Below are 23,310 nucleotides of genomic sequence, written 5' to 3' on the forward strand. Positions count from 1 at the left end.
TATATCCCTCTTAAGCTTCCTGCTTCATCGTACAAATTGCGTTTCCACATATTTTTGTGTCATCTTCAATTTACATTTTGACATCTTCAATAGTACATTGACTTCTATCATCAAAATCATTAATACATATTGTAAATAATTGTGGCCCCAGCACCGATGCCTGTGGCATTCCACTAGCTGCAGGTTTCCATTCTGAAAATGTTGACCTTCAGCCTCACATACTCTGGTCTTATTAAGTAGCCTTATATGCTTTAGCAAATACCTTTTGGAACTCTTGAACACTTGAAAAGATGCCATTACTAAAAGAGATAGTGGTTTTTACATTATTGGAAATTGAACAGGGCAACGTGAGTTAGGCATAAGCAGATGTACATTTACAAGGTGGAATTCTTTCCTATGCAAGTACAATGCTTCAACAATTCAAAACTGAAATGTCATTGAAAATATATGACAAATCAGATCATTCTCCTTCACTGCCCAACTCCCTGGTTTAGCAATCAGCGATACAGTTTTTAAAAAAATAAAAGTAGTTAAGAGATACAACTGAGAGACTTAGTGATGATGTGAGATAAAGAAGGGAAAGAGTAATACATCAGTAATTTCCAATGCAAACTAAGGTATACGATCTAAGCATTTTGGATGCTGGAAACCTGAAATTGAAGCAGAAAATGCTGGAAAATACTCAGTAGGTTTGGCAGTATCCATAGAAAGAGAAACACAATTAATCTTGAAACATTAACTCTGTTTCTCTCTCCACAGGTGCTGCCACTTCTGCTGGGCATTTTCAGAATTATCTGTTTTTATTGCAAAATACTAATTTGAAACTGCAAGATTTCATCATTGTTGATTAGCACCAATATGCAGAAATTTTTCGGAGGAGGCAAGTTCATAAGCATTTTGAAAGTGCTGTGCAAAAAAAGCATAAATATTGTAGTTACATAATTCATTGCCAGAAAAAAAGTAACCTAGAGCTATTTTGTCCCCAATCCTCATTCCAGTAAGTGGAAGTTACATGTATACTTCCAAAGGAACGTTATCTATGAGACTAATATTAATTATGGTTGCAGAAAAACAGACATGTTTTGAATGACTGAAGTTCCAAGTTCCAGCAATGACATGTGCATGGTAAGTTGGATAATATAACTCAATACTTTCCAAAAGGAAATGAGTAGAAAGGAAATCACTTGTCAAATCCCATAAGCTATCAAACTTGAAGTGACTTCTTAGCGTACAGATTTAATGTTCAAAGATTGTAGAGTTTCTAAGATCCTTATTTTCAAAAGCATTCCTGCAAGTCATTAAGGATGATAAAAATGATAAGAATCTGCCATTGCACGAAGCACCCATTGAAGTGAAGTATCAGTTTTTTTCAAATATGTGGATAATTCAAAGAACAAGAATTTTAAAACAACAGATCATTGAAAATTTCTTAGTTACCAAAGCAACAAAATGCATAATGAATGTCCAGATTTTTATCCCCAGATCTAGTGTTTGATAGAACAAAGCAAACTGATCACTTTTTAACCACTTTTCTAGTTGACTCTTTCATAGTCACAGTTTACACAGACACTTGCTGACCAATGGATTTTGTCAAGCACCCAATTTACAACTGCCAGCATGAACACTTTTTTGCAGATAAGTCGGGATGGGAACTGGCATCAGGAAGAAGGAAAGAGCCCACCAGCTGAGGGCAATATTTACTGCATATTGAGAAAATGCAGAAAGATAATCTCACTGCTATTTGCTAAGCTCAACAGTGTAGAAATCAAATGTAGTACCCCAATGCAGTTAATGACTGATGTCAGTGAACATGGGAAGCATGTACAGTAATATAATCTTGGACATCCTGGTCAGAATGGCTCAGATCCACACTGTAATTACCAACTCAGTTGTGAGAGGGTAGAGTTCAACCTGATGAACAATTGAGATTACATGTATGCAATTTCTATGGATTTTCAAGATTAGTTTTATTGATATAATTGGAGATGAGGTCTCCATCATCTGTACTTACTTAGTTTAGAAATAGCATAATTTATAATAATTGCAAATGAACATCAATGATTTAGTGGAGTCCAAGGCTATCTGCCAACAGGGCTACCATCCAAGAGTACTTAATATTTTATCAGATGATCAGGCCCAGAGTTCAATTTTATGGGTTAAGGAAATAGAGGACAGGAAAATTTCCATGCCTTTCTCGATTATCTTTTCACTCATCATACATCAAACAATTTGTCAAGAGGTCCAATCATTTGATTTCTACAATTGGAAGCAGATCCATGAGGTAATTTTAGAAAATGTGGGATTTGTTTCTGTTAAATTAAAACGACTCAAGTTGGTCAGAATGTAAATGATTTGATCTGAATTGATAGCACCTTGGGGCTATCTCAAGATAATGTTTTCATACCTGCAGCTCAGAATCACCAGGAGAAATGAGACATGTCTATCATTTGCACGGAAGGAGATTTAAACCAATTAATCATATCATGTTTTTATTGTTCAACTCTTTTTTGGGGAATTTGGAAATTTCAAACAGTTTCCTCTAGCAAGGTAATGCATCTGCAAACATTTACACCCTCCAAGCTACTTGCGGGGCTTAAACATCTTGCTGTATCCTAAAGACATTCGCACTCCTCATTAAAGGACTCCTCAATGTCACTACACTCCATAAAATACATAGATTCCTCTCATTTCCCTGGCTATTTAATAGCTCCTAGCAGCTGCAAATGTTAGTTCGTAGGATCTTGCATAACTGACAAGCTCAGCATTTATTGCCATTCCTAATTGCCCTTGAAGATGACACAGTGTGGAGCTGGAGGAACACAACAGACCAGGCAGCATCAGAGCAGCAGGAAAGTTGACGTTTTGGGCTGGGAAACATCAACTTTCCTGCTCCTCTGATGCTGCCTGGCCTGCTGTGTTCCTCCAGCTCCACACTGTTATCTCTGACTCCAGCATCTGTAGTTCTTGCTATCTCTGCCCTTGAAGATAAGCTGTTTTCTTGAAATACTGCAGGACATTTGGAGTAGGTGTAGCTTAATGTCAACGGTAGTCAGTCTCACTTCACTTCCAGAATTCAGCTTTTCTTTCAATGTTTCAACCAAAGCTGTAATTTATTTAGAATCAAGCAGTCTAGAGGAACAAAAACTGCGCACCCTGAAGAAGGGTCCTGACCCGAAACGTCAACTTTCCTGTTCCTCTGATGCTGCCTGGCCTGCTGTGATCCTCCAGTTCCACACTGTGTTACCAATAAGTAGGGTACTGTTGAATCAGTGCCACGTTACAAAACCTTGTTGATGACTCAGAGTTGACTGATGAGTAGTAACTGGCTGGATTGTATCTGCCTTGGTTTTCGTAGACAGGATATACCTGGCTAATTTTTCACATTGACAGGAGGATGGTAATGCTGTTGGTGTACTGGACCGGCTTGGTTTAGAGAAATGGCCAGTCCTGGAACACAAGACTTTAGCACTATTGTCAGCGACCATAGCCTTTTCTACATCCAGTCTACTCAGCTGTTTCTTGATATCATATGGAGCTGAAGTCTGTTATGCTGCAACTTTAGAAGTTGGTCAAGATGGATCATTTGCAAGTGGACAGCCTAGTATACAATGTGGATCTGACAAAATGATCAAAAGATCACAAATTCTCAAGTACGAAAATAGTTTGTGCAGAGATGATAATATAAGTGATGTCTGAATTGGGACCACCATTGAGGAACCATGAAGAGGCTATGAACTATTACTAGGATCCAGCAGAGAGTCAGGATAAGAATTGGTCCACACTGCTAAGGAACCAGAAACTAGAGCAGGATGCTCCAGTGAATATCACTCAAGTGCTCATGATCTCCAAACGTTCTGGCCAACATCTAAAAACTCTTCAACTTCTTGCATCCAGGTTGCAAGTGAAATTTGATAAGATTCAAGATTAAAAAGATCCTTTTAAGTAGTTCCCAATTAAAGAAAGTTCTGCTGGATAAAATGTGTAATCCCTTTACTTGAAATTGGCACCATGATAGATCCTTGAGAGAACAGTAATACTGGGAAGATTGGGTGTATATCAGCAGAGAGTATTAATCCAAGTTCTAACTCCTAATTTTCAGCATGTTGTGAAGTGCCCATCTGTAGGGACATGGTGAGGACGAGATTATGTTCAATGGTCATCTTCCGCATCCAGCTATAAAGCTCAAGAATACCTCTGAGGATAGGTAGATTGTGGGTGCGAACTCATATCCAAATACTGTAACACATATGCAAGGCTCCAACCTGCTGCACAGCTGTTATTCATCATTGAAGCATACCTGGTGATGGTGGAGAAGTAACTTGTTGATTTAACTTAATCAAGTGTGATAATATGGAACTTTCCACAAGCCATTACCATAAATTTCAGAAGACAGTCACCCCATCAATTAAGTATAAGCTAGTTTTCTTACCAAAGGAGAAAGCAATTAGAGTGTTGCAATGAAAAGGTACTTTTAAAACTATATTGTTTCTGTCAACAGGGTTTGGGAAAACCGTATCTTGTCAGTGTTGGGCTTAATTATGGCAATATGAACATATGAATTAGGAATGGAAGTCAGCAACTCGGTAACTTGAGCCTGCTGTACCCTACAGTTCGATCATATTGACCTTATTAATCACCATTCCTGCCTATCCCGATAACCTTTCACCCACTTATATTAAAAATATTCAAAAAAATCTGCTTTTTGAATATGGGAGGTGGGATGTCAAGTTGCGGTTGTACAAGACATTGGTGAGGCCACTTTTAGAATGCTGGATACAATTCTGGACAACCTACTATAGGAAGTATGCTGTTAAACTAGGAAGGGTGTAGAAAAAATTTACAAGTATGTTACTGGGACTGCAGGGTTTCAGTTATTAGAAGAGACTTGATAAGCTGGGACTTTATTCTTGGAGAATGGAGGCTAAGGGGAGATCTTATAGATGTTTATAAAATCATGAGGGGCATAGATCAGGTGAATAGCCAAGGTCTTTTTCCAAGGGTAGGAGAGTACAAAGCTAGTGGGCACAGGCTTAAGGTGAGAGGGGAAAGATTTAAAAGGGACCAGAGGGGCAACTTTTTCACACAGAGGGTGGTGCATGTATGGAATGAGGTGCCAGAGGAAATGGTACAGGTGGGTACAATACAACATTTAAAAGGCACCTGGATGGATAGATGAATAGGAAAGGGTTAGAGGGATATCTGCCAAAAAGCAGGCAAATGGGACTAGTTCAGTTTTGGATACCTGGACGGCAAGACGAATTGGGCCAAATAGTGTGTGGTGTATCTTTGAAATAGCAACAACACACTGCAGCAACATGGAACGACGCCAAGAGAAGGAGGAATACCTCTTCCAAGTGTTCAAGGATAATGGATATCCAAAGAACTGGGTCAGGAGATGCCTACAGGAACAGCATCAGAAAGATTCTACACGCCCCGACACACTCATCACACTACCCTACACATCAGGAACACATCAGAACTCACCACAAGACTTCTACGACTGCTGGGCATTAGAATGGCACACAAGCCCACATCAACCCTACGACAAGTGCTCACCCGAACTAAAGACCCACTCCCCGCCATGGACAGGACCAATGTCATCTACAAGATCCCCTGCAGAGACTGCGAGAAACACTATATCGGACAAACAGGAAGGAAACTAACAACAAGAGTACATGAACACCAGCTGGCGACAAAAAGACACGACCAATATTCACTCATCTCAATCCATATGGACAAGGAGAACCACGACTTTGACTGGGACAACACCAAGATCCTGGGACAGGCTAGGCAGAGACAAGCACGAGAATTCCTGGAAGCATGGCACTCCACAAAGCATGCTATTAACAAGCACATTGAACTCGACCCCATATACATTCCACCACGGAGGAAACCCGGAAGTGAGGCAATCCATCGCAATGGACCCCAGAGTTTAAAAACCAGGTGGGAAAACACACCGACACTTCATCAGAGGATGTTACTAAGCACGGTAACGAAACGTCTGCGGAACAACAAACCAGCTCGGCGAGCCAACCAACCTTAACACCCACAACCCGAGCTACAGACCTACTCCAAAACCTTAGAGACTTCTCTGAACTGCTTCAAACACATTTACAACCTTCCTTAAATAAAATACCGCTTCACAACATCATGGAGAACAGAAGCACAACTTCCTTACTTTTGTATTCAATTCTTCTCACAATAAATGATAACATTCTATTAGCTTTACTAATAACTTGCATTAATTTCATATTTACCTGCATTGTACTCCATTTGCCAGATCTTTGCCCACTCACTTAATCCATCTATACTGCTTTGTAGCTTCCTTTGCAGCCTGCACAACTTCATTTCCTATCTATGCGTCATCAACAAATTTAACAACCATACTCTTGGTCCCTTCACCCAAATCACTTCATATATATTTTCAGAAGTTGGGGTCCCAGCACTGATCCCTGTGGCACACCACTCACTACATCTTGCAAACTAGAAAACCTATCCATTTATGCCTATTCTGTTTCCTATAACCGTATCAATTTTTTATTCATGTTAACATATAACCCACATAACATGATCCTTTTATTTTCTGCCGTAACCTTTAGTGTAGCAACTTCTCAAATGCCTTCTATCCACAGAATGTTATGTCTTTAAAAAAAAACTCCAATAAATTAGTTAAGTATGATTTCTCTTTCACTAAAACGTGTTGACTCTAACTTACTACCTTGAAATGTCCTAAGTATCTTCAAAATAGTTTCTAACATCTTCCCCATTACAGATATTAAGCTAACAGGCCTGCAGTTTCCTGTTTAATGTCTCCCTTTTTAAATACAGGATTTATGTTTGCTTTTTTTCCAATCTGATGGAAACTTCCTCAAATCTAGGTAATTTTGGAAAATTAAAACCAATGCATCAACTATCTCATTAGACAGTTCTTTTAAGAACAGGCCAGCAGAATCTAAGTTTGAAATCTGGTCTCTCCATGGTGTATGTCCCCACCCATAAAATACTTAAGGCTTTGCCTACATCAACCAGAAGCTGTTGTATTCCCAACTTAAGTACTGATGGTATCATGTCACTTTAGCCTTATTAACAAATCCTTCAGTTGTCAAATAATTTTTTTTTTGTGTCTACCAATACCATGGCTAAAATACAGGACAAAATTAAACATAAGAACACAAACTATGTGTTTCCCTTCAATCAAATATTCCAGATTATAAATCTCAATTGGAGACTAATAAAATACTGCAGACACTGAAAAACTGAAATAAAAAGACACTGAAATAGCACAGGATGATCCTTTGAATGAGAAGGCTGATAGAGTGGATAGGGGAAGAAGGGGGAACTGTACTGCAGTTCATAGAGAAAGGAGAAAGAATAAAAGACAGCTGAAAATCCTGTCAACCACAACAGTACAGGAGCCAGATTTCAATTGTTCTATAGCTCTTCCGTTACCTTCTACATAATGCCACCATCTGACACATCGTCTCTCCTCCGTCAACATTCAGAAGGAGCGGTCCCTTCAGTGCCGTTATGGTCTATATCAATCACCCCAAACAACTCATCTCCTCCCATAGCACTCATAACAACCCTTAATCCCCTTTCTCCACAGCATCCTAGGCTCCAAACACTCCTTCCATATGAAGCAATGACTTATGTGTACTTCTAATTTAGTATACTATGTTTGTTGCTCATAATTTTGTCTCCTCTAAATTGGAGAAACTGAATACAAATTGGGCAACTACTTTATGGAACACTACCATTCAGCACGCAAGCATAAGCCCAAAAGTTCAGCTGCTGGCCATCTTAATTCATCACCTTGCTCTCTCATGTACATTTCTGTCCTCAGCCTATTACAATGTTCGAGTGAAGTTTATGGCAAGCTCGTTTTACAGTTAGCACTTTACAGCCTTCTGAACTCAACACTCAGTTTAACAATTTCAGATCATGAACTTTGTCCCCCATTTTGATTCCATTTTTTGCCATCTGCTGGCTTGAATCTGTTTAATTCCTGTATTTGCTTTCAGAAAGAACTGCTAATCATTTTGAATCACTCTGAACAAATGCTTTTGCCTCTTAACCGCAACCATTAACACTTCCTAAGCCTTATGATCCATGATATCATCATAGGGTCATAGGATCCCTACAGTGTGGAAACAGGCCCTTCAGCCCAACCAGTCCACATCGACCCTCGCAGCATCCCACCCAGACCCATCCTCCTATAGCCCACCCAAGCTACACATCCCTGAACACTACGGGCAATTTAGCATGGCCAATCCACCTAGCCTGCACATCTTTGACTGGGAGGAAACTGGAGCACCCGGAGGAAACCCACGCAGACGCGGGAAGAATGTGCAAACTCCACACAGACAATCGCCCAAGGGTGGAATTGAACCTGGGTCCCTGCCGCTGTGAGGCAGCAGTGCTAACCACTGAGCCATCTTTGTCATTTAATCGTTTCTGCCCTCTAGTTTATCCCAGAGTTCCTTTTATTATTCCCCTACTTTTGATGGCACAAAACTCATCACATTTCTACCCTCTTTCAGTTCTGATGAAATCATATTCAACATGAAACATTAACTTTTTCTTTCTAAATAGGTGTTTCCTGACCTGCTGAGTATTTACAGCAATTTCTATTTCTATCTTGTTCAAGGTTTCAGTGAAATCCAGTGGAAACCATAATTCATTGGGGCATCATAAACAGAATATTACAAAATATAGGAAAAAACAAAAATGGTAATCAAAAGTTGTGCCATATTTGAGTTGAAATGTACAAAATATGAATCGATTCATGTGAACTTATTTTTCTTGTGCTTGGAGTCATTTTTACTGTTAACCATACTTCACATATTCGAGGTATCTGCAAATGACGATAACGTGTGCCTGTAATTCCGGATTTGACAAATATCAGTTTTGAACCTGATGCTAATCATCTCAACCATCCACTTTACTGCCAATGTTTATTAAAGAATTTCTCAAGTAGAGATCAAGGTAATTATTATAGTTCAAAAATGTATCTTACACAACAGTAAGTGGTACTGCTACCAAGAGTTACCTTCCAGCCAACTAAAAATGCCTCACTTGTGTAGAAGAAAATAAAGTATTGTAGCATCATTGCCCCATCTACTGGTAAGTGCAGGCTAACACTGAATGTGCATATATTTGAGAAAGTAAAGGCCCAGATTTTGATGCAGCCAGGAAAATCCAGTTAGTTAGGCCTGTTTGTGTGAATAAAATTTTTAAAAACTTATAAATGCAAATTATTCATCAAGGTCAACAGGGCATATGGGACTGTGGTGACCTATGGAACGGTTATTTTAAAAACGGTTAAAAGATTAAAAATCTACAAGGGATATAAATAAACATTAGTGTATTTAATGTCAAAATCAGGTACAGAAAGAGAGAAAAAGAAAGTCTGGATCAAGAGAAAGATAAAAGGAACAGAGAGGAAAAGTAACGTCAACGACCTTGGAAATTTAAATCTGTTTCTCTCTATCTGATGCTGCCATACTCACAAGTGCACAGTTTCTGATGAAGAGCAAGCAACTGTCAGGCACTAATAGCTATATGATTGTTAAAATGATACACTATTAGTTGCTAGACACCTTTTTAATTATTTTTAATCAATCTGTTTGAACATGTTATGTCACGCTTATCTGGTAGATGGGTCTTGGACCCAGAATGTCCGGGCCAGAGGTTGGGCAACTATCTCTGCACCCAAACCTTTTTATAAGTTTGATGGGCAACTCGTCTACAAATGTTCAGTCTCATGAAAATCAGCGGGATGTTAAGGGCAAGATCTTGTTTCTATTAAGCTAATGACAGTAACACAGAGTGGTCAGTAACTTGTAGTCATTCTCGAAGGGGTGTCAGTTAACTCATTTGGCTGGATGGCTGGCTTGCAATGCACTGTGGTTAACCGTGGGTTCAATTCTTGCTTTGACTGAGGTTACCACGAAGATCTCACCTTCTCAACCTCACCCCTCGCCTGCGTGCATTAAACTACTATCAATCTTTTCTCTCTAACGAGAGAGCAGCCCAAAGTGACTTTATTTTTATTCTCAATTCATGTGTTTTCATTTTCTGTTAGAAGTTACTGTCCAATAATAACAGCATGGTATATTCTAAAACTGAATTGTTATATTTCGCAAAAGCTGAGTCACAGCTTATCATTTCAGGGAACACTTTGCACTTAGTTGGAACAGTTATTTGCTTACCAGAACATCATGAACCAAAGCTTGATATGTCCACGTATGATGTAATGGAGTTGCCAAATCTATATTTCTGTCTACAAGTATCAATAACGGTCTTTGGAAACTGCCAAAAAAAAAAGACTCATGAATATAAAAGTGTGAAGCATGCAGATAATATTTAGATATCCTGGACTAAAATAAAATGCTATTCACTCACCAACATGCTTGAACAAAATGTTCACAGCATGTCATTGCATTTCTTTGGGAAACAACAGTTATTCTACAATGCTTTTCCAAAAATAAACTTAAATTATAAGGGTTTAAAGTTAAGATCACATATCACAAAAATTTAATGAACTTTTCTGCAAACATAGCATTAGTTCTTTCATTTATACAGGTAGAATCATTATTCACATTGTTGAATCGCTCACCATTGTAACTGTCAAAATAAAAACAGATTAGTTGTCTGAAGAACCAGCTGACAAACTTTACAACATTGAGTTAAAGTTCACAAAATAGACTTAGCTAGAATCTCACAAGGATTTGCTGGTTAATGAACCACGGAATTTTTGTTGTTCTTCATTTCAACAATTTTCAGCATTTTCAGTCTTATTTATACTAACTTTTAAAAACAGCAGTTATATTTATTGAATGAGTCCTGCAACTTAATGGCGAGGGCAAGAGGAATATGCTTGCTCCTCTTGGCTAACCAGAAGTGCTAGAATAGCCACTTACGCTGAAGAACAGCTGCTCCAATTTCCACTTCACTACGGAGTCTCCTAACACGGAAACCAGAGTAGCAGCATTTAAGTTCAAATTGGGCACTTAATCAGTATGATTATAAATATCCAGTCTCTCAACTAGAGCACTCAGCAGGTCGAGCAGCGTGTTTGGAAAGAAAGGAGAGCTAATGTTTTGGGTCCATTTTTCTCTTCACAGGTGCTTCCAGATCTGCTGGGGAGTTTCTCCAGTAATTTCTATTTTTGTTTTAGTATGCAGATGTAAGTTAGCTTTTCATATGACTTATACACAAAGACTAAACGAATCATACAAGTAAGCCCTTCACTAAAACATTTGAAAAAAGGCCTTCCAGTTTGCATTAGAATCCAAATAACTAGCAGAAATTACAACAGAACTATTCCATTTGTTCCAACTCTTGTAAAAGACTTTTACCCTAATCAGTGATACACCTAGACATACAAGTTGTTGTACAGAAAGTAAACCTATGACTGTATGTAGCTTGCTTAAATTTTGATGAACTGTAAAGAAGCATTTTCTTAGAGCCAAGATTGATTTCTGAACATAGATTACAGTATTGTACCTGAATTGTCCTCCACCAAGGCCATCTCCCGTGAAGAGACTGTTTCTGGCATCTCGCAGGTTTTCTCGTAGCTTCTTGTCCAATTTCTAAAACAAAATAAATTGCTGTTACTTTCAAATGTAAAAAAATGTCTGTAAATATATAACAGAAAGTAAGGAAATCATTATAAAAATATTAGACCAAATATGAAATCTCCCACATACAGCAGTGACTCAGAGTGTTGCATAAGGAAATAAAGACAGAAACTTCAAATTATATACTGGATTGTGTGAAGTATATAGAAATGATGAAGTCTGAGGAGCCGTGGATATTGGGCTTGAGACTATCAATAAAACAGGAATGATGCTCTGGAACCATCAAACTCAGTGGCACACAGGTGAATGACTACACTTAAGATCAGTGATCAGGTGAATGATTGACTTCGGAAGTGGTCCAGTGAAGTCACTCTGTCGAATTCAGATGAAGACGGAGATGCAGCGGCAATTTCACTAGAATAATTGTGGCTTCACAGCAAAGTTTGAACCAGCAGTTTCAAAGTATTTATTGTAATAACTTACTATTTTACAATAGAGACTGATCATTTCAAAAGGTATTTTATTGTCTGTAAAGCACTTCAGATGTCCTGAAATCAGGACAGGCATAACATAAATGAAAGCCAGTCAGACTTGTATTAATATAGCACTTTTCTCAGTATGTAACTTTATGGCCAATAAACACTTTTCAGAGGTAAAGTCACTGTTGAATGTAGAAAAGTAAATATTTCTTTTCTTACCTTTTGTACTGATATGATTATCAAGGTTTGTTATTACTGAGAGGGTCAAACCAATGTTACAACAGGGACCTGAAGCAGGTGTGAAACCCTTTACTTGAATATGCAAAATGGCAACACCAGCTTCAGCAAAGGGGAAAGGACTCTTGTTTGCTCATATTTAACATGGTGAGTGGAACACTACTGGTCGAAAATATGTGCATTGTCGCTGTTCACAATTTTAAGGCCTTACCACAGAGTGTGGCGCTTGAGAATATGTGTATTTGGGATCACATTCACAACTGGGGAGTAACTTTAAAGACCTGATACACAAACATTTTCTGTACTTAAGAGCAGATGCTCTCCACTGTCCTGAGTTGTGTTCCGTCTTGTGTGCAAACTGACTTTCAAACAGACTCCAGAACGGAACCCAGTTGCAACCTGAGGGCTGCCTGTATTACCTAGTTCAAATTAACCCACAGTATGAAATTTAAAAAAAATAAATTTTTACAATGCTTTATTTCTTTAATTTTTAATGCATTCTTTTATGCGATGCGTATATTCCTGGCAAGGTCAGACTGCTAGACCACTTCAGAAGGTACGTAGAAGTCAACCCACATTGCTGAATTTTGGACTGAACCAGGTGTGGATGACAGGTTTCCTTCCCTAATGAGCATTAGTGAAACAGATGGATTTTTACAACAATCAATGGTAGTTCGATGGTCATCATTGCTGGAATTACCAATAGTAAAATTATCAACTGAATTTATATTTCACCAGCTGCTGTAGTGGGATTTGAACCAGTGTTCCCAGTACATTAGCCTGGGCCTCTGGATTACTAGTTCAGTTCACAAGATCATCACTACAAAGTGCTACAAATGAGGTGAATTATTTCAATACTGTTTACTCTTCAAAGCAAACTTAAGCTTTGACAGAAAAATCGTGTCAGCTTTAATCAAATGATGTATTCCTGAAATATGGAAGTCCAATACTCTGAAATATCCATCCTAAACACCTCTGCCTCTCAATCACTCTGCTCCTTCAAAAGTGGTCCTTAAAATTTACCTGTGACCAAACCTTTTAACTTTAACCAACATGTATTTCTGGGTGCCAGTGTCAACGTCTGTCTGATTCAATCTCATGCTGTGCTATTGGACATTTTACTACATTAAAGCTGCTAGGTAAATACAAGTTATTGTTGTTACTGAAAATCTGTCTAGCATGCTTGCTTTCAAAACAAACTGAATTCGTGATCAGAGGCAACTCCAAATCAGTGCTTGTTAATGCAACATTCACAAAAGTGGGGCATTTTTCCCGAGAATTTGCATTTGTTAGGTTGAGAGTTTTTAGTGTTGTACTTAAAAATACATATACTTTGACATCATCTTTGGATACTCCCAGAACACAAAACAAATTACTTTTTCTTGACTATCCGTTATAGGAAGTGCAATATCTACACGAGCTGGCAAATGACACCTCAGATTATTAGCTGTAACACTCTCAAACCCTTGAGACCACAGGTGAGATTACTAACAACTGAAACAAGGAAATACTAAATGATTTGCTTTATGGACCATTTAGAAACAAAATTTTCTAACACCAGATAATGTAAATTTTGAATGTCAGATAGCTATATGTATATATACATGCAAGCCTTTATATGGCTCATTATGTATAGCTTTTAAAAAGAACTATGAATTTTCTAAAACAAAGATAAAGATTGCTGGAAAAGCTCAGCAGGTCTGGCAGCATCTGTGAAGAGAAATCAGAGTTAACGTTTTAGGTCCAGAGACGCTTCCTCGGATCTTTGTTTCTCCAATGTAGAGGAGACCACATTGTGAGCAGCAAATGTGGCAGACTAGATCGTGTGAAGTGCAGGTGAAGTGCTGCTTCACCTGGAAAGTATGTTTGGTCCCATAGATACTGAGGAGGGAGGAGGTAAATGGGCAAGTGTTACACATTGGCGGTTGCAGGGGAAGGTGCCTTGGGGCGGTGCTCAGCAGGTCTGGCAGCATCTGTGAAGAGAAATCAGACTTAACATTTCAGATCCAGTGACCCTTCCTCAGAACTAGTGGTAGCTAGGAAAATGTTAGTTTATACGCAGAAGATAGGGTGGGGCTAAGGGGTAAGGAGTAAATGATAGGTGGGGATAGAGCCCAAAGAGACAGAAGAACAGATAGACAAAGGAATTGATAACGATCTGGCTGGGAGGGTGCATAGCTGTTAATGGGAACTGTTAGTGACTAATAATAGGTAGTGTGTAATGGCAGGCTATGTGATAACAAGGCGGTGTGTGGGATTGGGGGCTATGACATGGAAGAGTTCAGGCCCTAAAATTATTGAACTCGATATTGAGTCAGGGTCCCCAAACGGAAAATGAGATGCTGTTCTTCCAGCTTGTGTTAAGCTTCACTGAAACACTGCAGCAAGCCTGAGACAGAGATGTTGGCCAGAGAACAGGGTGATGTGTTAAAGTGGCAGACAAGTGGAAGCTCAGGGCCTTTTGTGCGTGCAAAACATAGATGTTCCGTGAAGGGGTCACCCAGTCTATGCTTTGTTTCTCCAACGTACAGGAGACCACAATGTGAGCAGCGAATGCAGTAGACTAGATTGTGTGAAGTGAAGGTAAAGTACCGCTTCACCTGGAAGGTATATTTGGGCCCTTGGATATTCGGGAGGGAGGAGGTAAACGGGCAGGTGTTACCTCTTTGTCAGTTGCAGGGGAAGGTGCCGTGGGGCAGTATACTGGATTGAAGGAAGAGTGGACCAGGGTGTCCCGGAGGGAACTGTCCCTGCAGAAGGCGGATAAGGGAGAGCAGGGAATATACGTCTGGTGGTGACACCTTCTGAAGGTGGTGGAAATGGCATCTGATGATTTTCTGGATGTGGATGCTAGGTAAGGACAATGGAAATCCTATCACTGTTGTAGAAGGCCCCATCATGCCTGTCACCTCATGGGGTACGTGGAACATTCCTTGTTTCAATCCTATTCCAGCCTCCACCCACAAGTCTTTCTCCAATATATCAATGACATCATCGGTGCTTTTTCCCTCTCTCATCTGGAATTGGAAAAGTTCATCGATTTCGCTTCCAATTTCAACCCTAACTTTACTTTCACCTGGTCTATCTCTAACTCCTCCCTTCTCTTCCTCAACATCTGTTTCCATTTCTGGGGATAGACTGGCCACTAATATCCACTACAAACCCAATGACCCCCACAGCTACCTGGACTATGCATCCTCGCACCCTGCTTCCTGTAAAGGCTCTATCCCATTCTCCCAATTTCTCTGTCTCTGTCACATATGTTCCAAGAGGCCAACTTTGAGAAGGGAGGCTCCGAAATGTCCACCTTCTTCCTCAAGCAAGGATTTCCCAGCACCACTGTTGACAGGGCCCTTAACCGGGTCCAACCCATCTCCCACACGTTCACCCTCACCGCCTCTTTACCCTCCCACAACAGCGATAGGGTTCCCCTTGTCTTTACCTACCATCCACCAGCATTCACATCCAGAAGATCATTAGCCGCTATTTCCACCACTTCTAGCGAGATGCCCACTACCAGACATATATTCTGCTCTTGTTCTTTGTCTGCCTTTCGCAGGGACCATTGCCTCCAGGACACTCTAGTCCACTCTTCCTTCAATCCAGGACACCTCCCACAGCTCCACGGCATCTTCCCCTGCGACCGCCAAAGGTGTAACATCTGCCCATTTACCTCCTCCCTCGCCAATATCCAAGGGCCCAAACATACCTTCCAAGTGAAGTAGCACCTTACCTGCACTTCACACAATCTAGTCTACTGCATTCGCTGCTCACAATGTGGTGTCCTCTACATTGGAGAAATAAAGTGTAGACTAGGTGACCACTTCATGGAACATCTACATTCTGCTCGTAAAAAAGACCCTGAGCTTCCACTTGCCTGCCACTTTAACACACCACCTTGTTACCTGGCCAACATCACCGTCTCAGGCTTGCTGCAGTGTTTCAGCGAAGCTCAGCGCAAGCTAGAGGAGCAACACCTCATTTTCTGCTTGGGGACCCTGCAGCACTCTGGACTCAATATCGAGTTCAATAATTTAAGGGCCTGAACTCTCCCGTGTCATAGCCCCCAACCCTACACACCATTCCTTGTTATCATACGGTTTGCCATTATATATTACACATTGTTAGCCACTAACAGTTCCCATTAACAGCTATTCATCATCCCAACCAGATCCTTATCCACTCCTTTGTCTGTCTAATTCTTCTTCTCTCTCTTTAAGCTCTATCCCCACCTATCAGTTACTCCTTACCGCCTTCTCCCACCCTTTCTTTTGCATATAAACCGACATTTTCCTAACTAACATCAGTTCTGAGGAAGGGTCACTGGACCTGAAATGTTAACTCTGATTTCTCTTCACAGATCTGCCAGACCTGCTGAGCTTTTCCAACAATCTATATTTTCGTTTCTGATTTACAGCATCCACAGTTCTTTCGGTTTTCATCATAAATTTTCTAACATGTATTTGAAGGAAATTAAAACACATTTCCTACCACTGCTACCATGTCAGCTGCATTTCCACGAGGACATCGTATAATTGGAACAGCACCTGTAAAAGGAAGAAAATATGTCTACAAGATTTAAATGTTGCAAATTGATTTACATTGGAACAAGAGGTTGACATTTCTTCTAGTTATTTCTCTGCCTGTGCCTCACATACTTCTTACTCTGTACAGGATAACAGAAGTACAATCCAGCAATTTTGTCTGGCGAACAGCTTATATCTGCTTGACTCTCCCTATAGTACAATCCATGAGATGTGAACCTCAATGAATGGGAATGGCACAGGTGCAATCAGACACCACATTCAATTACTGCATGAATGCTGAAGTTATAACTGGGCAATCCAAATTAGTCTCATTGTTTCTTTATTGTAGCATTTACTTCATTTTGTAAAAACTTGGTACAATCTTTAACCTCAACTAACCTGATGAAAGATTTACTGCTCTTTCAGCTTTCAAATACTAGATTCCTGCATATAATGTCCCAATTATAACAGAATTATTGGTAGGATTCTTACTTTCTTCTAAAGCATGCATTTTCTTTACACTACTTAACGTGTTATTCGAATTTAAAGGAGTTCACAGTGACATAAGCAGGAATTTACTGCACCATACGTACCCATTGTAACAAAGAAGCAGAAGAGGCTATCCACCAGGGTGTCCATAATGTTTTCCATTTCATTATCAGTGATATCAGGTCTATTGATTGCTGAAAACAGATGTGCAATTAAAACAAGTCATTTTTCTTAAAAAGTCGAAGCATGTGCAAATAAAGGGAGTGAGACGATGGGGCTGGGGAAGAATAAAGATGGAATCAGGTTACAGCCTGTGATGATAGATAGCAAGCAAAATAAGGAAGTCTCAAATTAGTTGTCGAGGCTAAAGGGAGGAGAGAACTGAGAAAAATCGCTATCACTATAGAAAAAAAAGACTAGGAAAACTAAAGGGAATGGAGGTTGACAGGTTGCGTGGATTCGGTGGCCTGCAACTTAGGGTCTTAAAAGAAACTGCAGCAGGAAAGGAGATGCATTGGCTATAATCTTACAACATGCACTACATTCTGGAAAGCTCCCAGTAAATCAGAAAACCACAATTGCAGCACCTCAATTCAAGACTTATTTTCTTCTTGTCAAAGGTGCTGTTCCAATTATGTGATGTCAGCTGCATTTGCGTAAGGACATGATATACAGAATACAGGAAATAATAGCTTACATCTGTCATTGGGAAAATGCTAGAATCCGCTGTAATGAAGTAGCTGCAGGATATTTAGAAAATCAAAATATAACCAGGTAGTCAGCTTGGTTTTATGCAATGAAAACTATGCTTGTAGAGTTCTTTAAGGATATAACAAGCAGAGTGGATAAAGGGAAACCAGCAGATATAGTACATTTGGATTTCCAAAAGGTGTTTCAATCATTACCACAAAAAAGGTTACTACTCAAGATAAGAGGTTATGGTGTTTAGACATAATAGATTCAAGCAAGGACAGAAGCTTGACTAATTAAGAAGAAACAGAAAATCTGAATAAATTAATCTTCTCTGGTTGGCAAACTGTAGTAAAGTGCCTCAGGGATCAGCATCAGGGCCTCAACTATTTGTAATCACTATTAATCACTTAGATAGAGGGATCTAGTGTATTGTAGCCAAATCTGTTCATAAAATAAATGTAGGTTGGAAAGCAAGTTGCGAACATGATACACAGAACTTTCAAAGGGATATGGGTAAATTAAGCAAGTGGGCGAGAATTTGGGTTATGGTGTATAATGTGAAAAAGTAAATATTGAATTACATTAATATATAATGAAGGTGCCTACTTTCAAGGAAGAATAGAAAAGTGAAGCATTATTTAAATGGAGATTGTGCTAGCATTCTGTAGTCTGAGAGACGTGGATGCCCTTGTACAAAAGGTCTGCATGCAGTTATTGCAGGTAATTAAGAGTACAAATAGAATGTTGGTCTTTGTTTCGAGGTGGGGGGTGGGAAGACCGTACCTAGCCTGTTAGGTGCTCGGCTGTGCGCTCCGTTGTTCCACACATGGCAATCAGCATCAGCACGTCGATCGTGCCACTGATTTCTAGTTTCGGAAGTTTCTGTTGCACATGTGCCTTGCAGGTTCATACAGCTGGTAAGTGGAGGGAATGCTGGTGCTTGGCACTGTTCTGGTCTCCTTTTGCAAGCAAGGATAAACTTACATTGGAAGCAGTTCAGAGAAGATCCATTAGGCGGATTCCTGATATGAAAGGGTTGTCTTATGAGGAAAGGTTGAACCTATACTCATCAGAATTTGGAAGAATGAGAGGTGACCTTATTGAAACATGGAAGATTCTAAGGAGGGTTAACAGGGCAGAGGTGCAAGGACATTTCCTCTCAGGGAATGTAGGACTAGGAGGCACGGTTTTTCAGTAAGGGGTGTTCTGTTTCAGAGAGAGAAGAGGAATTTCTTCTCTTGGAGGGTTGTTAATCCTTGGAATCCTCTTTCCCAGACAATAGGGCAGGCTGGATTCCTAACTACAATGAAGGCTGAATGCCTGAAATGTGTTATGGTACTAATGTCATATCACATTTCATACAGTAAAGATCCACTACAACTATACCTAAAGGTAACCTTGTATGAAAACATTAACACTTTCACTAGGTATGTTTATCTTGACTGCCCAACATTAGAATTTTTTCAATGCAGTTTGGACTGGAATGTTTAGACAATTTGTTGTGAACAAACATAATTTGCAATCTTAAAAGCAAAAATATATGTCATGTTTTGCAGTAGTTCATTTATTTGGCTTCCCAGTGGCATGCCTTACAATGGCTGCGATTTCAAAGACAGATACATTTTTAAAGGTGCTGACGACTTTAGTGTGTGACTGGCTCCCCTGTGGGCAAGTCCAAATCTTGATTAATCCACACACAACTGAAGGAAATGCACTATTCTTCTACAATCACATCTTAGTCCAGGAATAATTTATAAACACTGTGCATTTGTCATTTTGAGCTTGTATCAAAAACTGACCAGAACCCAGATGAACCATTTTCATGCACATAACAATTATAGAACTGAGCAAGAGTGTAGAGCCGTTACCATGATATGAAATAAGTTCCTTGTTCTGGTTGCACAACACAAACATGTCATCCTCCAAAGTGATAAAGTTTAGATATTGATCAAATACCTGTAAAAATAAACAGGACAAAATTGGAAGCCATGTGAAAATATTGTTCCAAAGCTGCACATTGTTATTTAAATACTAAATTTGTTAATGATTGACTGACATAGATCAATCACCATGTTTAATCAAACTTTAGGTTGCTACTTTCATTTCCAATATGAATGTGTTAGTCACATATAGCAATTAATTCACATCTTGGGTTTTGTTTTCAAACTGCTTTTCAGTTGTAAAGCAAAATTGCATTTCCGGTGTAAAATAGCAAGTTATGAAACTGCATATCTGCACCTTTAAATATCATACAACATGAGACAATGACAATGTCTTACATTCATGCAAGATAAATTAAGAAAGGCATATGATTTTAAAAATTATCACAGTAATATATTTTTTATTATGAAGCTATCACTTTTAATTCATTTATATTTTTTCTTGAAAATGTTTGAGCACTCAAGTGTAAATGTTCTTAACATAACCACGTTATAGAATCCTAATTAACCTTATGATGATTTTCAACTCCAAAGAAACACAATACAATACTATCCATTTGTTAGGCCACTTTGCCAAGTTAACATCCAATTCAGTTAGAACATATAGTTGATACAAAATACATTATAAACAGTTGTGATGTGCCTTACTCCACAACAGTAACTATATTTCATTTCTAGATTTATTATTTGTTGATTGTCATCCCCATGTAAATTATATCCTACTGGGTTTTATTGGTGGAATGCTGTTCAGTCTTGCTTCCCTAAGGTGCAAGACCAAGCTGCACCAAGTCTTCATCCAAGAGTTGCTCGACACTGATGATGTCGCACTAACATTCCCTATTGACGAGCACTGAAGAAGCACGGTGGCTCAGTGGTTAGCACTGCTGCCTTACAGCACCAGGGATCCAGGTTTAATTCCAGCCTTGGGTAACTGTCTTTGTGGAGTTTACATGTTCTCCGTACCTGTGTGGGTTTTCGTTGGATGTTCCAGTTTCCTTCCACAGTCCAAAGATGTGCAGGTTAAGTGGCTTGGCCATACTAAATTGCCCCGTATTGTTCAGGGATATGTAGGTTAACTATGATAAACGTGGCGTTACAGGGACAGGGTGCAAAGCTCTTCGGAGGGTCGGAGCAGACTTGATGGGCCGGATGGCCTCTATCTACACTCTAGTGATTCTATCAGGCAGCAAAAGGACAAATTCTCTCACATCTGCAGACCTGCAGGAAGACAAACATCACAGTCCAGGATGTTCCATTCTGCCATCCTTCAATACTGACAATATGACAATTGAGGTTGTCAATAGCTTCCCATATTGAGAATAGCAATCACCAGCACTTGATGCTGAAAACAACACATGCATCGTTAAAGCTGCAGCTGTTATCTCCAAGCTGAAGAAGAGCATCTGGAAAACAGCAGCATAACTAAGAAAATAAACAGCAAATGTGCCAAGCTTCCATGGTTAGACCACCTCCCCTCTGCAGTTACACAACCAGCACAAGATATGCCAGCAGAAGAAAATGTGGAAATTTCCACCTTTGATATCTCAGACATATTCTTGTTATTTTTTGGTAGGATAAGGTCACCAACTCAGAGTTCTGGACAGTGCTCTTTCCATGCTCATACACTCAGTACCAAATCAACAACAACAGCATTCATCAGAAGGCTGATAGTTTTGTACCAAAAGTCCTTCTGTATAGTGAATCAGCCATTAATGCCTCTTCTACGAGGACTCATGTAAATGAGATATGAAGATAGTTCAGATTGCATCGAATGATGATATTATTGCCATTACGGAGACATGGTTAAAGGAGGGACAGGACTGGCAGCTTAACATTCCAGGATATCGCTGTTTTAGACAAGACAGAAAAGGAAACAAAAGGGGTGGGGGAGTTGCACTGCTGGTTAAGGATCACATCAGAGGAGTCTTGCAGTGAGGCATTATGGGTGCAGCTCAGGAATAGGAAGGGTGAAATCACAATGCTGGGAGTTTTCCATAGACCTCCCAACAGCCCACGTGTGATACAGGAGCAGATGAGTATTCAGATATTAGAAAGGTGCGAAAAAAGCAGGGTAATTGTGGTGGGTGACTTCACCTTTCCTCTTATTGACTGGGATTCCCTCAGAGTCAGGGTCTTGGATGGAGAGCAATTTGTTAGATGTGTCCAAGAGGGCGTTTTGAGACAGTATGTTGACAATCCAGCCAGAGAGGAGGCCATACTAGACTTGGTATTAGGGAATAAGCCAGGGCAGGTGATCGATGTTTCACTAGGAGAGCATTTTGGGCTTAGTGACCATAACTCCATAAGATTTTGAGTAGTCATGGACAAGGACAAAAGTGGCCCTCGGGTGAGGGTGTTTAATTGGGCAAGGGCCAATTACATCCAAATTGAACAAGAACTGGGGAATGTGGATTAGGAGCAGTTATTTGAGGACAAACCTACATCTGGCATGTGGGAGGCATTTAAAGATCAGTTGATTAAAGTGCAGGACATGCACGTCCCTGCAAATCTGAAGCATAGGAATGGCAGGACCCGGAACCATGGACGACAAGGGAAATTGTAAACTGAGCCAAAAGTGAAAAGGAAGCACACGATAGGTCTAGGCAGCTACAAAATGACAAAGCCCTTGAGGAGTACACAGAAAGAAGGAAGGAACTTAAACGCAGAATTAGGAAGGCTAAAAGGGGCCGTGAAATGTCTTTAGCAAAAAGGGTCAAGGAGAATCCCAAGGCTTCTTATGCATATATTAGAAGAAAGAGGGTAGCAAGGAAAGAGTAGGCCCCCTCAAGGACAAAGGAGGGAAATTTTGCGTGAAACCATAGGAAGTGGGAGAAATCCTTAATAAGTACTTTGTATGAGTATTCACCGAGGAGAAGAACACAACTGATGTTGAGGCGAGGGATGAGTGTGTGAATACTCCAGAGAATGTCAATATGTTAAGGGAGGAAGTTTTGGGTATCCTAAATTGCATTAAGGTAGACAAGTCCCCAGGGCCAGATGGGATCTATCTCAGGTTTCTGCGAGCGGCAAGGGAAGAAATAGCTGCGGCATTGGCAGATATCTTCACATCCACCTTGACCACAGGCAAGGTTCCAGGGGACTGGAGATTAGCCAATGTTGTTCCCTTGTTTAAGAAAGGAAGCAGGGATAATCCATGAAATTATAGGCCATTGAGTCTGACATCTGTGGTGGGGAAGCTCTTGGGGAAGATGCTGAGGGACAGGATATATGCACATTTGGAAGAAATGGGCTAGTTAGCGACAGGCAGCATGGTTTTGTACAGGGGAGGTCATGTCTCACCAACCTGAATGAAGTTTTTGAAGAGGTAACAAAGATAATTGATGAGAGAAGAGCTGTGGATGTA

General features: G+C 39.9%; 1 protein-coding gene across 1 annotated transcript in view; it reads right to left on the reverse strand.

Annotated features, from left to right (window-relative positions):
• The window catches only part of scfd1 (sec1 family domain containing 1), a 141,658-nt gene extending 121,698 nt beyond the window's left edge, over window positions 1–19,960 (reverse strand). Inside the window, exons 1-5 of the mRNA XM_048600432.1 lie at window positions 19,875–19,960; window positions 17,418–17,507; window positions 16,790–16,845; window positions 11,509–11,594; window positions 10,212–10,311 (exon numbers count right to left, since the gene is read on the reverse strand). Of these exons, the coding sequence (XP_048456389.1) occupies window positions 10,212–10,311; window positions 11,509–11,594; window positions 16,790–16,845; window positions 17,418–17,507; window positions 19,875–19,920 (378 nt within the window). The 5' untranslated portion in view covers window positions 19,921–19,960. The remainder of the gene's footprint in view (window positions 1–10,211; window positions 10,312–11,508; window positions 11,595–16,789; window positions 16,846–17,417; window positions 17,508–19,874) is intronic.
• Window positions 19,961–23,310: the final 3,350 nt, after the last annotated feature.

Source organism: Rhincodon typus, chromosome 8, assembly GCF_021869965.1.
Source record: "Rhincodon typus isolate 14 chromosome 8, sRhiTyp1.1, whole genome shotgun sequence".
Taxonomy (NCBI): Eukaryota; Metazoa; Chordata; class Chondrichthyes; order Orectolobiformes; family Rhincodontidae; genus Rhincodon; species Rhincodon typus.